Here is a 15693-nt window from a genome sequence, read left to right as displayed (position 1 = left end):
TTAAATGATGGACTCGCGGTTGCGCTCGTTGTCCTCGGTGCTGGAGCCGCCGCTGCTGGCGCCGCAGATCTGCATCTCGATCTCGGCCAGCCGGTGCTCGACCTCCCACTGCTGCTGGTTCAGCTTCACGCTCATCGCCGCGTTCTCCGTCTCGAGCACGACCAGGCGCTGCCGCAGCCGCTTGATCTCCGAGATTAAGGCCTCGTGTGACATGAGGGACGTCGTCTCCGAGCTCCCCTCGTGGCAGATGTGCGACAGACTCCCGGCAGACAGCAGCATTCCTGGACACACCGTCGAGATACCCTGTCCTGCACTTGTCCAACATTTACTTTCTCACTAAATAACAATGTTAATACTTCTTTAAACAGTGTCCAACCAATGGACGGCGGTATACAAGACGTTCAGGTAAGGATATCGAATAAGCACTGACTTGTTGGGATATAAAAGTAACTCGCGGGCCGTATTCCAGAACGAGTCCAAACCGAATCTCAGTATGTACCAGAAAGGCCATCATTTTAATAAACGGTGCCCTGCGCAAGGCTAGAAACTTGTTCCAACGCACTTCAGCGGATGTTTGGCAACCGTCGATACAATTATTACGGCAAAAATACTAGAGAAAGCAGAAGCAACGTCGCACGAATTAAATGGTGTTATTCTAATATATTTTCTCAAGTACTTTTTAAGTTGCGATTTTTTATTTGTTATGACCATTAAAGTGGACAAAATGCATTCCAGGATAGTTTCGCTACCATAAAGGTTCATTTGGCACACCAATACGTCTGGTAGTTACCCCGATATCTTGAAATTGAATATATGGTTATAATGGTGCCAGAGGCGGGTCCACCATCTGACCAAAATCAATGAAAAAATGAACTCTGCGCATGCGCAGAGTTTGGGCAGGAGATATGTCACTGATAAGATACCGAAAGCCTTTCGCTGAATATGAGGGACTGGTTGGTGTCTTGGAATACCGGCCTTAAAGTCATTGAAATTACACCTTAGATTTACAATTACGATAATAATAGATGAAAATGAAAATGTAATTAAGTTCGAAACAAATTGGTATATATAACATTTTGTAAAAATCTATAAACACATGTTACGTGACATTTAGTTTTGTAAAACATGTTCAAAGTGATGTCCATTGACCTGGTTCATAATTTCCGCAAATCATAGAAGCATGGTATAATGGACTAGATGAAGCACATCTGGGATGCTTCCTTAGTTATTTGGCACCTGTTACTTAATGGCAACTAATTCAACCTCTGTGTTCATCAGCGTCTTGTAGATGAGTAACGCCTTGTCACAGGAAGACCTAAGCTTTCGTAAACCATATGTGTTAACATCATGCCACAATTCACAGAGCTGCCAATTAAGGTCAATGTTGGACATTTTGAATAATTGTTACTTTGAGGTTCGTAACATTGTTCACAGTAAACAAAATCATAAATTTAAATATGCTGAATGCATTTTTTTTTTGCTGGAGAGTACCAAATGATTAATTGTAGACAAAATTAGAAAAAAAAATATTTATACATTTGCAAAAGATTATTTAAATCCTGAGATACTAATACTTAAGTTATGTATTATTAATATAATGGCATAATAAAGCCATATTTTATTCAAAACTATTAGGAAGAGTCGATAAAAGAACATAAACTTCTTTATTTTAACTTCCTACTAACATTTCGCACCAGAGCAGTCCCTCTGCGACCCATTGGCGGGAAATAATGAAAAGAAGAGTGCATAAGGTATACTTATTCTCAGGTACCTAGGCTACTCGTGGTACTGATTCTGCATAGCTGAATGTTCCTTTAGTGTTAGCATCAACTGAGAAACATTTATTTAAACAGAAAAGAATTACGACACACATATTACCTTCAGACTGTTAACATATGGAAAGGTATTTGTTAGTTTTATTGCCCCACGCAGTAACTAAAACAGGTTAAACAGTTATAAATCGTGGTTTAGAAATTTACGAATTGGAATAATTTTGTTGCCATTGTTGATAATGGCTACATGGTACATCGAGGAATGAATATGCATTTCTTACTATATGTTTTCCGCGTGAAGCCGCTTTTTGTCCAGCTGAGGTCGGTGCCAATTTTGCAAGACCAAAGGGTAGGTTTGGCATTAAATTGTCGAAATAGGTTTAGAAATCTGTATTTTATGACAGGGACTGTGGGTAACGATGAAAATTCTAAGTTATACTTAACAACACAAGCACTACTTACACAATGTTTTGGGTGTTCCAATATGGCGATGTTGTGGTAGACAGATACTTCAAACTACGTCACAAGATGTCATCTCTTGGTAGTTCCTAATTCCATGTTATTACCCAGGACAGTGCACAGAATTAAATTTTGGGAAGGGGGATATATAATCACTTTGGATGCTGTTTGGTTTCAAATTATTTCTGTTTGTTGGTGGGGAATGACAGATTTTTATTTTTTTATTTTTTATTTTTTTAGGATTTTGGGGGTTTGGTGAGGTGAGATGTATCTCTCCAATCTCTATCTTTGTGTATGCCCCTGCCTATAGCTGTTAATGTCGTGCTTTACCCGCTCATTTTACAATTATCTGCACGCGGTGGTTCCCCCGGGGAGGGGACACCCGCCTACCTGCAGCAGCCTTCGCCGGCACGTCGCCGCTTATCGGGGACGCGGACGAGTGCTCGCTGGTGCAGGAGGCGACCAATGGGGTGGTCTCCAGCAGCTGCGTGGGGGTGGTGCTGTCCCCGTAGTGGCCGCCGGCCTGGTGCGCCTGCGTGTCGCACGAGCCGTACCCGCGGGCTGCTCTGCCTGCAGGACGCCACGCTCACCGTCAGATCATACACAGCAACGACCACTACCCACAGGGTTCGTTCAATACATCTCTTGGAGCAAAATGTGCCACATAAACGTGGGCCCTGTTCCCAAAATTCACGGAGAAATTAAAACATTAAAATAAATGAACACAATAATAAAAGGAGACCTGTGGTTTGGTGTTATTATTTTGTGTAAATCTAGTAATGAACCTTGGTCATTGTAGCACAGGTGATATCGTCTAAAGACATCAACAAACATCTAAAAATCATTTTACAACCAGGAGAGGAAGTGAAATGTGGCACCAACCAACGAACATTTGCGATCGACCTGGATTTTGCACACATTTGTGTATACCGGCCTGGCACCACAAAAATAAAACGAAATTTCTAGGACTCTTATTATAATACATTCAAAGGTAAATACAGCGAATTATCGTTTTCAGTTGAGCATCATATTGCGTGAAACAAGCATGGCTGTACACTCATGTACTGCATGTGTGGCTCTATGTAGTTGAACACGAGTGTCTTTTGATTATTGCAGCTGCGTGCATGGTATGACAAGTGGTTCATCATGCGTTTGTGCAGTCCTTTTCATCGATCCCGATAAAACAATAAGCTGTTGATTTTAAGGTATTTCCAATTTTTCGTATTACTCCGTCAATCGCGAGAACACAACTCACATTTATGTGATCATTATTTTTTCAAATGAAGATAGGAATAAGCAATGCGATTGGCGGAAAATTCTATTGAATCAGCCTGTAATATTCGATACAATCAATTATTTTTCTCAAGCAGAACTCCAAGAAACCTAAGTATTGGGGCTTCCTATCAATACATTGAGAGGGAATGGAGCTACGAAAAATACTAATAAATTTTATTTATATTTCACAAGTGTAATTTAAATTGTTTTTAATATTTTGCCCTGCCATTGTGAAAGTAAGTGAGCCCTTACAACACAAGAAATGAAATTGAAAACACCAAAATTGCCCAAACAAACATAAAGTTTTAATGATTACCTTTTTAAATGTAGAGATTACATGGTGGATGCGAAAAACAAAAAACTAAGAATAAGGTCCTGGAATCATAATTCACAAAAATTAAGAAATAAAAGAAATATACTGAATTTATGCGGGATGAATAATATTTATGAAATAGTAAACCTTGTTTGGTTCTAAGAACTTTAAATGGTGTATTCAAATAAGAACAGAATGGCACTTACCTGCTCTGGCAGTCTGAGGCACATGGTGACGTGTGGAGTGGACTCTTCGGTGGTCCTCATCCGACGACTGGCCACTTGACGTGGCCGACATGGGGGACTCCGCGGTGCGGATGTGCGCTGGCAGTGACCTGCTGCAACATAGCGCAGACCATGGTAAAGTTCCTGTTACAGATACTGTCGGCTTGCAGGAAGAATGGAAATGTTCTATCCTACCAAGCTAACTTTCCAGTGGTTCTTGTCCAAAATTTGGCCATTCAATGTGGCCGACATGGGTGAATATGCGAAGTACATGGAATCTGACAGTGACCTGCTGGAAAAATGCACTGGACAGATACTCTAAGCTTGCAGGAAGAATGCAAATGTGTTATCCTACCACCTACTGACTCTCCAGTGGTTCCTGACCGACGTTTTCCTATTCAACATGGTTGACATGGGTGAATATGCGGAGTAGATGGACACTCTCAGTGACCTGCTGAACGTAGCAAAGGTAATGGGAAAACTCTTGTTACAGAACGGAATTATTTTATCTATCACGTGGACTCTAAGGTCGTCCATGTCCAATGGTTGTACATTAAATATGGCCCACAAGGGTGACTTCAGAGTAGATTGACCATGACAGTGAACTGTTGGAACATATCACAAGCCATATCAAAGCTCATGTTACATGTACTATCTGCTTGCTGGAAGAACAGAATTGTTCTATCAACTATCATATATGTTCTATCTACTATTGTTATATCATCTATGGATTCTCTGATGATTCCTGTCCAATGTTTGGTTGTTAAGTGTGACTTACATGGGTAACTCTGAAGAGTGGATTACAACTTATGGTGACGTACTGGAACACAACACAAGCCTTGGTAAAGCTTATGTAACATATCCTGTCTACTCACAGGAAGAATGGAAATTCTCTGTCCTAACACGCGGATTCCCTGGTGTACAATGTTAGGCCATTCATTGCGGCCGACATGGGAGTCAATGCAGAGTGGATGATCATTAACAGATATCTGTTACAACATAGCACAGGCAATGGCAAATCTCTTGTTACAGATACTGTCTGCATGCTTGAAAAACAGAATTGTAATTTTCTATTACACAGGTTTTCTGGTGATCCCTGTTCAACATCTGTACAGTCAATGTGGCCGACGTGGGTTATGTACTACAGAGTATATGGCCACTGACATTGACCATCTAGACCTTAGCACAGACCATAGCAAAGTTCATGTTAGAAATACTGTCTGCTTGCAGGAATAACGAAAATATTCCATCCTACCCCGTGAAATCTCTGGTGTCTGATATTTGACCTTTTAAGCTATTTTAAAACCCATGTTACATATGACTTCTACTAGCAAAAAGAATTGACCCTTAAAATTCCAACTGTTGAATAATCCTTTGTTTATTGTCTAACAACTGACTGAAGGACTTGGCAAACATAAGCAAATCTGCGGAACGAGTTGTTGAAATAGAACCAATGCCATGATAAAGGTTGCCGATACAAATGTCGTCTAGCTATAAAAAGAACGCATTCGGTCCAACATGTGGGCTGATAGTTGCGCTTTGGAATCGCTCGTGACAACAGTCTATTCGTCACAATGTCAGGTATATTCTTTACGGTTTAAGAGAAATACTCGTAGAGCCTAAAACTAAGATTCTAGAAATATTAACTTACATTCAGTAACACAGCTATTTGAATGTCAAAAATTTTATTCATCTCGATTGAAATAAAAATAATTCTTGTTGTGCGAACTTTAAATGCAAAATTGTTCGAGTCTGAAGCACAGTAAATATGTGCTTGAGTTAAAATACATTGTATGTGTTTAAGTCTCACACATTCCAAGCTTTTACAAAATAGTGGAATACAGATAAAAATGATTACAAAGGGATATGCTAACTTTGTTTATAGTTCTTTTGAGTATTACCCCTTTTTTCTTAATATTAAAAAATGACTTCTAAGGAGTTAAGTCAGGATAGTCATTTTAAATTGACGGTTAACACATGGCTAGTTAAAAAGGCATAGCGGCAACCAAGGGCGTCGCCAGCCGATGGCCAATCGATGGCCTGGGGAGGGGGGGCAAGTTGTGGGAAAAGTATGTATTTCTTTGCATTTGGCTAGATTTTTTGAATCTCTAAGGCTCTAGGGGGGGGGGGGGGGGGACTGCCCCATACCCACCCTGGCGACGTCCTTAGCGGCAACTCACCTGGACGTGGGACTGTGCGCCGGGCTGAAGGAGTTGGCGGAGTACGGCGGGGGTCCCAGCGACGACCCGTCCCTCAGCAAGGGCTCCAAGGGCGAGACCCACATGTCCTCCAAGGGCACCCGCCCCCTTGACTCCACGAGGCCCGGCGTGGAGTGGCTGCGCCCCATCGCGGCTGCGGGACACCACCAGACTCTCTACCTCTCTCTCTCTCTCGACCACCCAAGTGATGATGCCCCATCCGAAATTTCGGGCGGCCCCCCCATCCTTCGGACACCAAACCTGACCTCTCTTTCTCCAGCTTACTTACACTCGCGATGCGTGGGAGGTTGATGGGACGGACACTGAAACACTGACGTCTGCAGCTAACATGACAAACTATAAAAAAAAAAAAACTTACAAGCCACAAGATGCTTGAAAGCTGAACGTACTTGCACTGCCATGGGACCCAGGCTAGATCTTGATGTAAGCAAAGCTGGTCATGACGTTCTATTATTTTTCCTCTCAAACATCTCCTGACCTGCTATTTATTTTGGATGTTAGCCAGTCTGAATATGCCCCACACATTTATCCCTCATCAATCTTAAACCTACCATCGAAAATCAATCAATCAATAAGATTTCCGATTAATTCCTGTAATGAGATATACAAATATTTAAAAACATACTGTTTTAGAAAGCCAATTTTTATGAAAATAACATTTTTAAAAATTTATAATTAAAACAAACTAAACATAATTAACAACACATGAAAAGCCTCCATAGTAAAATTTCTTAAAAAATAAATGAGATTTTTTTTTCTTCGTAAATTCAATCTTCATAATAATGTACATACCTCTTTCACGAAAACATTTTAATCAACAAGTAATTTTCACTCTCACACGAAACACGATGCTCAGACAAGGTATGTGCTTATTTAGTGATAATAAACTTTTCAATAGATAAAATTATGTAAATAAGACGCAATCCTATGTGAGACATAACTGAAATGACAGGATAAAAATGAAGAAAAGATAATAATTAATAATGATGGTATAATTGTGGTCTTTGGATAAAACAGATTTAATTATAGATTAAAAGTAAGGTTTGAGAAATTCAATTAGGTACATGTGTAAATTCCAAGTAGTTTAGGCATTTTTATAATCTTTATTCTTTACACTTTCATTTCTCAAAGAACTGGTAAATGTTTTCTAATTGCGAAAAGTAGATGGAAAAATTACTTTATCTTACTTAGCACTTTAACAAGTCATTAATCATTTAAAAACTTTTAAACAGAGTGGTTTCAGCCTGAAAACCAATTTTCAGTTAGATACTATATTTGTGTATTTGTGTTAATGAGTCGGGAGGATAAGTGCGACGCTCGCTGGTGCTTCTAGCGCGGCATCGCCTCTAAGCGCAAGGCTGTGAACTGGTGGGCAGTCTTCTTATCGTGCATAGGGAAATTATTACATTTGAGCGGTAATCGCATCATGATATAGGCAGAGAAATGAAGATAAAGGTGTAATGCAAGTCCCTTGAGTTTTTCCAAGAATCGACATCGGATGATTCATGCCTAAAAATTATTCTGAAAACACTCGTTTTAGCCTTTTTCACTCTCCTAAAAATTAAATTTAAAAAACAAATCCGGAAAAATAATTACTCATTCGCCCTCAGAATGTTATTAAATGCTTTTTTTAAATAAACAGTCACCAATCGGATATCTTGAATATATATTTTTTAAATAGCTTGGTTCTTCCTGATGCTCTGCTCACCGTATGTGTGATTTGCAGTTACCAATTACTGTGTTATCACGTATTATACGTTTGATGATACATCAGTGTCTCTAGCTAAGCAAATCATTACTGGGAATGTGAGTTGTTCATGCAGCGAAGATGTACAATGTGTTGATAAGACATGCATGCTACGATAGTGAATATCTCAAAACATAAGTAAAACATGATTATTTGATTTCTCGCACGTTAAGTTAAAACGTATGATTGTCAGCCCCACTTTTTTCTATAGCATATTAATGATATGCTTATCGATAAATAATTATCAATTGTAATATTTGGATGGATGGCGCGTTGATGGAGGATAAGTTTAAAAGGAAGGGTGGAGTCGAATATGTTTCACCTATAACCTTTACCTTCCATATCTTCATTAAATTACGTAAGACCAGGCAAACATTTTAAGCTTTGGAATTTATTGATACAACACACTGTTACTAATCTACAAATCGTCATTGCCATATGAACCACCTTATTTACATCAGGATCTACCTCTAGGCATACATAGTTTTAATTACTAACATTCAAATTCCCGCAAACAAAGGCTAGTTTGCGATAATTTCACACACATTCACTGTAAACACAGAAAGCTTTCGAGTTGATACTTATATACACAAAAAAGCAACTAGGCACTATTAGTTCCATAAAACTAATAGTATAGGCTCCTGCTATGCCAAAATTTTCCCATTCATTTTAATGTCTTTGAAATTAGTTTTGGGTTAATATTTTAAAGAAATTTTATACTTAAAGTCATTAGTTAGTTTTTGAAAAAATAGAAAAAAAAATTATGGATTCACTTGTGTATTGTTTTAGTGGGTTAAATTTTTTTTCATCTTTTACAGCAAAATTTCAGTGTTTATATTTACTTGAGTTCTACATAGTTATGTAGAATATTCCATCGTTAGGAGAACTGACTGAGTATTCTGTAACGCTCAAACATGAAGGATGGTAACAGGTAAAGAAACGAGATATAAGTGCACTGAAATATAATTAAAATAAATATTAAAGTTTTTTTTTTTAACAGGCTGTGAAAAAAAAAAATGTTCGGCTGCTTCGTTTAGGGCGCGAGAGGTGGTTTCGAACTGGAAACATCAGCCAGACAGCAGTGGAAGATCGCAGCCAGCCACAGCACAGCGAGACCCCCTCCGTCGCTCTCACTACGGTACACTCTACACCAAAATGCAAAGACACAGACCACAGAGCTGACTTCAAGCTGAGTGCCGCCCCGAGACGCATGCTGTCACAACACGAGCACACTGCTACACATTCACAACGATGGGTGGCCGTGTGCACGGAGTGTCACCTCCGATTCACAAATCCGTTCGTCCCACGTCCGAGTATACTTGCCTTCGTGTAACTTTGTCTTTTTTTTCTTTTGAACTCAACATGTAACTTACGGGAAACCTTAGATTCACACCAGTCCATACCGAGTCCACGTCCGTGCAAATTCGGAGTTTTTTTTAGAGGATTTAGTTTTTAAATTCTGTTTATAGTATATGTTCTGTATTTGGTTAGAAGTTTTACGTTGATTAAAAAAAATATTGGTAGTTCTGAAAGAAGTTTTATTTCTTGAAAATAAAAAATGAAATTTCCAAAATGTTAATTTTTAACACTTCAATGAGTTAGGTGTAAATATTACAAATTGGTGATATCCTGAGAATGGTCGGTTAGGTTGCGTTACCTACATTTAAAATATTTGACGTAAATAGCTTTAATAGCGTAGCCGAGGCTGTTTTCCAGGAGAAATTGCCCTGAGTGTTGTCGCCGTGTTTTATTGATAATAGCTGCAACTTGACCCTGTGGTTCTACAGAGATCTTTAGGAATACAGCGTAGCAGATACTGTTTCCAGAAAATGTAGGGACGTTTAATGTCAGTACATTACGGCCGGAGGCAAGACTGGTTTCCCCCCATATTTGTTTTCCATTACGAGTGAATATTGAAGAAGTATTATCCCATAATAGGCGATAATGAAGTTGCAAGCGAGCATTGAACTCCGGTGAACCTCGGAACTGTTCGGGCCACGGAACACGGGAAGCCCACAGTTCACAGGGGTGAGAGCCACGCCCGAACAGTTCCGAAGTTCTTCGAAATTTACCGATCGCTCGTGAAAAAAAAAAAACACAACATATCGGAAGGATTGATATATTTTACTGCCATACAGTATTTTAATTAACGCTAACCTAACCTAAAAAAACCTTTTATTTTAGTTTCGACACATTAACATATAAACTCCCGGAAAAATAAAATAAAAACTTATATTTTTTTACACTGACCGAACATAACCTAAAATTTTATTTTGGTTAACTTCTGGACTCTTTGGGTTGTAAGTGTGGCTTTCATCCCTCTGAACTGTAGGTTATCCACCACGGAATGGACAGGTGTGAATCTTACGGGAGTATTTTTTTTTTAACTAACAAAATAAAAGTAACACGAAGGTGAATATTCGGCCGCGTGTTGAAAAGACTTTGTGAACAGCAGGCTCTACTTCCGTGAACACGAGAAGGTGGTCCCCGCCATGGTCTCCCGGTTCGACCGCCGCGCTGTCTCGTGTCGGGTGGGTGTTAGTGGAAGCTACAGCAGGCAGTAAAGGTAGCACTGTGAACAGTGGACTGGGGTCACTCACCGACGTTCTCTTTGGATTGCCATTGGCCACCGTGGTTCCTCCACCTGGTACCACCCCATGTATCTACAAACACCATGCATGCCATCAGCCTCCTGCCGTCGAACTTCCACAGCGTTACGTCAGTCGTTATTTAAAGACAGTTTATATGGTTAGCATTTTAAGGTTTACATTGATTTTGTTTATTAAGTGTGAAATTTTCTCTACGTCTGTTCATCACATCGACACATTACATGAACAGATCAACAGCATTATTTAAACATGATTCACTTGCACAATACTGTGTCTTACAAATTATAATGTATTATAATCTGCGGGTAAGTGAAATTCAAGTATTTCATTTTTTTAAATTTTTTAAGGATTATTTAATTTACTTAATTCCAGCTTAATTTCTGACGTTTTTTTAAGTTGTGTAATTGCTATCTTTCGAAGTATTCTCAATCTGTAGAGGCATGCTTGAAGAATGACATAATATTTATTAATGATTAAGTAGATATACCTAGAAAGCATTTTAAAATTGGTAATTAAGTAAATGCAGGAAAATCCCCTAAAATATAAACTACTTTAGTTACCATAGGGAATCCTATTATCACAAACATTAGCTGATAATGAACACTAGAAACAATAATGAATGAAATTCACTTAAAGCTTAGTTTGAAAGGAGATTTTTCGGAGTTAGTATATTGATTTAAGATTTCGTAAGTAATAGACGACTGAATATTCCTAAATGAAGGTTTTACCGAAGGCACTATACTGCAGGGGCCTACACAGGAGGAGAAAGGGGTAAGATGGGAGAGAATGTATCCCCCCCTTCCCAAAATCCTAAATTAAAACCTATCATTTACACCAAAAAAATGAAATCATTTGAAATAAAACGAAATTCTGCACACACTCCTGTCCGATGCTAACATTCATCCCTATTATTTTAAACAATACCATTGTAGAACGATTGCTATAAATATAAAACAAGCATTACTTGCGGTAATGGACGAATAAGTTCTGTATGTATTCATTGAGATATAATAAAAGAACGCACACGTAGAAACTAACTGAAATTATTTTACAACTCTGGAAATGTGATTAAATATCTTTTAATATTTTGTCCTTCATTCAATGTTTTCATTTCAGGGATCTTTCGGGGTGGCACGTACCTGCAATCACTTCTTTCGGTAACAATAGTAACTCTAATACCAAATTTCAAGAAAAATTGTCAAAGGAGTTATTAAAATTTTCCTGTATATATATTCAGCTCACATTTTATAGCATACCCATCTAATCGCATAATTAATCTTTATACTGTGAACATTTTATTATTTAAAATTAGACTTGGGTAAGTAGGAGAGACTGAACTTGAGATAGCATACACATAACAACACTTTAATAACTTTTTCAATTGATACACATTTTTAAATCCCTTATTTGTCCTTCAAACTAAATACTATGACTAAAGGCGATTGGGAAGGGGTGTACATAGTTCACTCTTACCTTTAATTCAAAGGCTACGAATCCATTGATAAGGACATAGTGCGGTTACAGTTATCATTAAAAAAATATTAATTTTTTTATATATTTGTAACCTACTCCTGACATTTAAAACGTAATCATCTCTTTCCAGCAATCGTTTAATATTCCATAATTAGCTATTGCACATTCTTGCAATTGTTTCATACGAGTAAGGATACAATTATACAAACATTCTCTGTTGCTATTCAACGGCAATTTTTTTCTTTACTTTTAATGTCATTGCTATTATCAAACGGGTATTTATGCACATTTAGCACGAGAGATATGTCGCGTTTTATTTTCCACCATAAATCTTTCCACCTGATTTTCACTAAATGTTATCTAAGAATGGTAAAAATAAACACGCAAATGTTCGTAATTATGATAATATTTGTAACATTTTACAGTTCGAAGATAACGTGTGGTAAAAATGTGGTGGGAAAACTTCAGATAACAAATAAAAACCTATTCGAAAAAAAACTCGAATGATAAATATGCAAGAATAAAACCAAAGAATAAAACGAAAAAAAAAATGGAGTGTGAGACTTGGTCTCACAAATCATGTTTCTTATTACAATCAATTACGTGATTTTTCTGTAAATTAATTCCGTCAGTTCTCTGTCACTGGTTACGGAGTCACAATTGTTTCCGACCACGTATTAACCAAATGTTATTTCGGAGTTGCGAAAGGTCAAACAAGCGATCGTAATTATGAACACTTGCGTAAATTTTCACCGCTGTAAGATAATATTTAATCAATGTTACAAAAATTTGAGATGAAACATGAAATGGATGCACAGGAAAAGACCTCAAATAGCAATGACAAGTAAATGAAACATTGTCTTAAGACCAGGTATTGGCCACGTCTGCATGACTAAATGCTGACCGGATGAAAACCTTCCATCTTTTTTTTATCTCACGGCCTGCGCCATGTTGGCTTAAGTGCAGTATTTTGCATCGCGCGTACCTTGTTCAACGACTGTGTTTCATGCGGGCGACTGCTGGTTTACCAGCCATCGTCAGACGTGGTCAAACACCCTTTCCCGCAATGTTTCGGGAATGACAATAATGCGGCGATGGTGAGGTTAAAAATAGTGGCTTCAACCATGTCGCGGCATGTCGCCTCCTGACAGTTTAGTACTCCGTGCCCGAGGCCAACACTGACCTGCGAGGCGGAGAGTTGTCGCCGGCCAAAACACACAACTTGGAACTTTCGTAACTTAGTAACAATGAAGGTAAAATCTTGTAAGTTACGCCTGTTTTAAGTTGCATGTTCCTAAGTTGTGATGTTTCTAAGTTATGATTCTAAATAGCGTGGCTCTGCGTTGTGTGCTTCTAAGTTACGACAGTGCCAAGTCGTGTTTTTCTTAGTTAGGGTAGTTCTAAGTTGTGTGTTTTTAAGTTAAGTGACTAGGCATTGTGTGTTTCTTTGTTAGTACAGTGCTAAGTCATGTTTTTCTTTGATAGGGTAGTTCTAAGTTGTGTGTTTCTAAGTTATGTGGCTCAGCGTTGTGTGTTTCTAAGTTAAGACTGTGCTAAGTCGTGATTTTCTTAGGATAGTTCTAAGTTGTGTGTTTCTAAGTTATGAGACTCGGCTTTGTGTTTTTCTAAGTTACAACAGTGCTAAGTCGTGTTTTTCTTAGTTATGATAGTTCTAAGTGGCGTGTTTTTAAGTTACGACAGTGCTAAGTCGTGTTTTTTTCTTAGATAGGGTAGTTCTAATTTGTGTGTTTCTAAGTTATGGGGCTCGGCGTTGTGTGTCTCTAAGTAGCGACAGTGCCAAGTCGTGTGTTTTCTTAGAACAGTTCTAGGTCACGGCAGTTCTGAGTCGCGAGGATCGCAAGCGGCGCGCTCCTGGACGCCAGGGACAAACCTCTCTCGAGCGGCGCGCGCTTGTACTTCTCCAGGCGCTTGACGGCGATGACCTCGAGGCGCACGCGCGCCGCCGGGTACTCCTTCAGCACGTCCCACATGTCCTTCTTGGACAGCACGAACAGGTCGCTGTAGCCCACGGAGCGCACCGACGCCGTCCGCCGGTTGCCTGTCGGGACAGCAGCACACACTTGCCCTCAGTCACACTACGCCAGTACCCGAGCACGCTCTTCTAGTGCTTCTCGCGGGGTTGTCTGTGAAGTCGCTTTACGGACGATAGTTTAACGTGACAACTTCAACACAAAACATTGATGAAATTATTGCATACTTTTATGAATAAAATTGAATAATTTTTATTGAATTATCTCTATTTCGTATGGATACAAAGAAGAAGTGAAATGAAATCTACAATTTAATTGATAAATTTACTTTTTTTTTGGTACTCATTAATTCAAATATGTTTATTACTTTAACGAAGAGATTATTTTAACTGTAACTTATATACATGTTTGCTATTTAACTTCTTCCAATCTGTATTATTCTGTTAAGGATAGGACGATGATAGGAAATGTAGGAAACGAATGTGAGTGTTTCGAGTTTAATGTGCCTCGAAAAAGTCAAATCGATGGTTGTTCCAATCGAGTGGAAGAGAGATGCGGAGCAAGCGTACAATGAGTGTAACGGGACACAGCGTAACGGGACAATGTGCGTTACGGGACACTTTTTCGTGCGTGCAGCCGGCGTTCATCGATTTATTAGACGTTGTCACTTCAAAAAGCAAAAGTTGTCTGTAAAGTCGGTTCACGGACTATAATTTTACGTGATAACGTCAAAAAAAAAAAAACAGTCATGGAAAATTGCATACTTTTATTCAGTTAAAATATCAACATGCCAAGAAATAATTAAAAAGAGCTTAATGCAAGGAATAAACATGCAATATATATCTTATACAAAATAAAGTAATAACTTTAACTGACAGGCGAACAAATTAATATCCAAATCAACAGCCTCATATACCCAACCGTAGGCTCAGCTTATTCTTACGTCTCTTTTACTGATAGTTGCTCTTACGGAGATCAGTTTCAGACACATTTTGTTTACGATCAAATTTCAACATTCCAAGCTATCAAACAAACTTCTAGCATTTTAGCCTTTATACAGCTACGATTTGTTTTGCTCACCATTCCTAACCAGTTGGCATCAAATTTGAAAACAGACAGACACCTATTCCATAGCCTAATACCTCCATGTACATGACAGTGACCATGACTCGAAACAGTTTTCCTCTCAGCCTGCTGTTCTTGAATTAGACGCAAAAAAAAATACTTTATGTTTTCTTGCACAACGAGGGTGCGAAAAGTTCGTACATTAAATCTCACCAGCAGATTGCGCACTCGAGTTTGAAATCCCGCCAGGGACCTGCCTGAATATTCACAACTCTCACTGATCTGATTACACAGTTCGTCTGCTCAGAACTTTTGAGTAAAGCAATCTATGTTCTGGAAACTTCTTCTTCGCGAGGCAAATTAATTCGTTTGCCTCCGCATCAATAAATCCTGATAATTATAAAAAAATTTTTTCCATGAATTAATCAGTAACTTCAAAACAAAGAAAATACAGACACCTATATTACTTTCTTTTATTGCTGGTTTGAAGCTGTTAATTTTCATGAAAGTCTACGATGTTAACTTTGCATACATATAAATATATAT

The 15693-nt window shown here is 38.6% G+C and overlaps 1 protein-coding gene across 1 annotated transcript in view; it reads right to left on the bottom strand.

The window, feature by feature from the left end:
• Window positions 1-15693, bottom strand: part of LOC134532298 (cyclic nucleotide-gated cation channel beta-1) — a 56702-nt gene continuing 41009 nt past the window's right edge. The window contains exons 5-9 of the mRNA XM_063368716.1: window positions 13926-14150; window positions 6224-6395; window positions 4026-4156; window positions 2622-2801; window positions 1-281 (exon numbers count right to left, since the gene is read on the bottom strand). Coding sequence (XP_063224786.1) covers window positions 1-281; window positions 2622-2801; window positions 4026-4156; window positions 6224-6395; window positions 13926-14150 — 989 coding nt within the window. The remainder of the gene's footprint in view (window positions 282-2621; window positions 2802-4025; window positions 4157-6223; window positions 6396-13925; window positions 14151-15693) is intronic.

The sequence above is a fragment of the Bacillus rossius genome, chromosome 5 (genome assembly GCF_032445375.1).
Source record: "Bacillus rossius redtenbacheri isolate Brsri chromosome 5, Brsri_v3, whole genome shotgun sequence".
Lineage (NCBI taxonomy): Eukaryota > Metazoa > Arthropoda > Insecta > Phasmatodea > Bacillidae > Bacillus > Bacillus rossius.
Note: the sequence above shows the minus strand (reverse complement) of the source record. Positions and strands in the feature narration are given on the sequence as shown.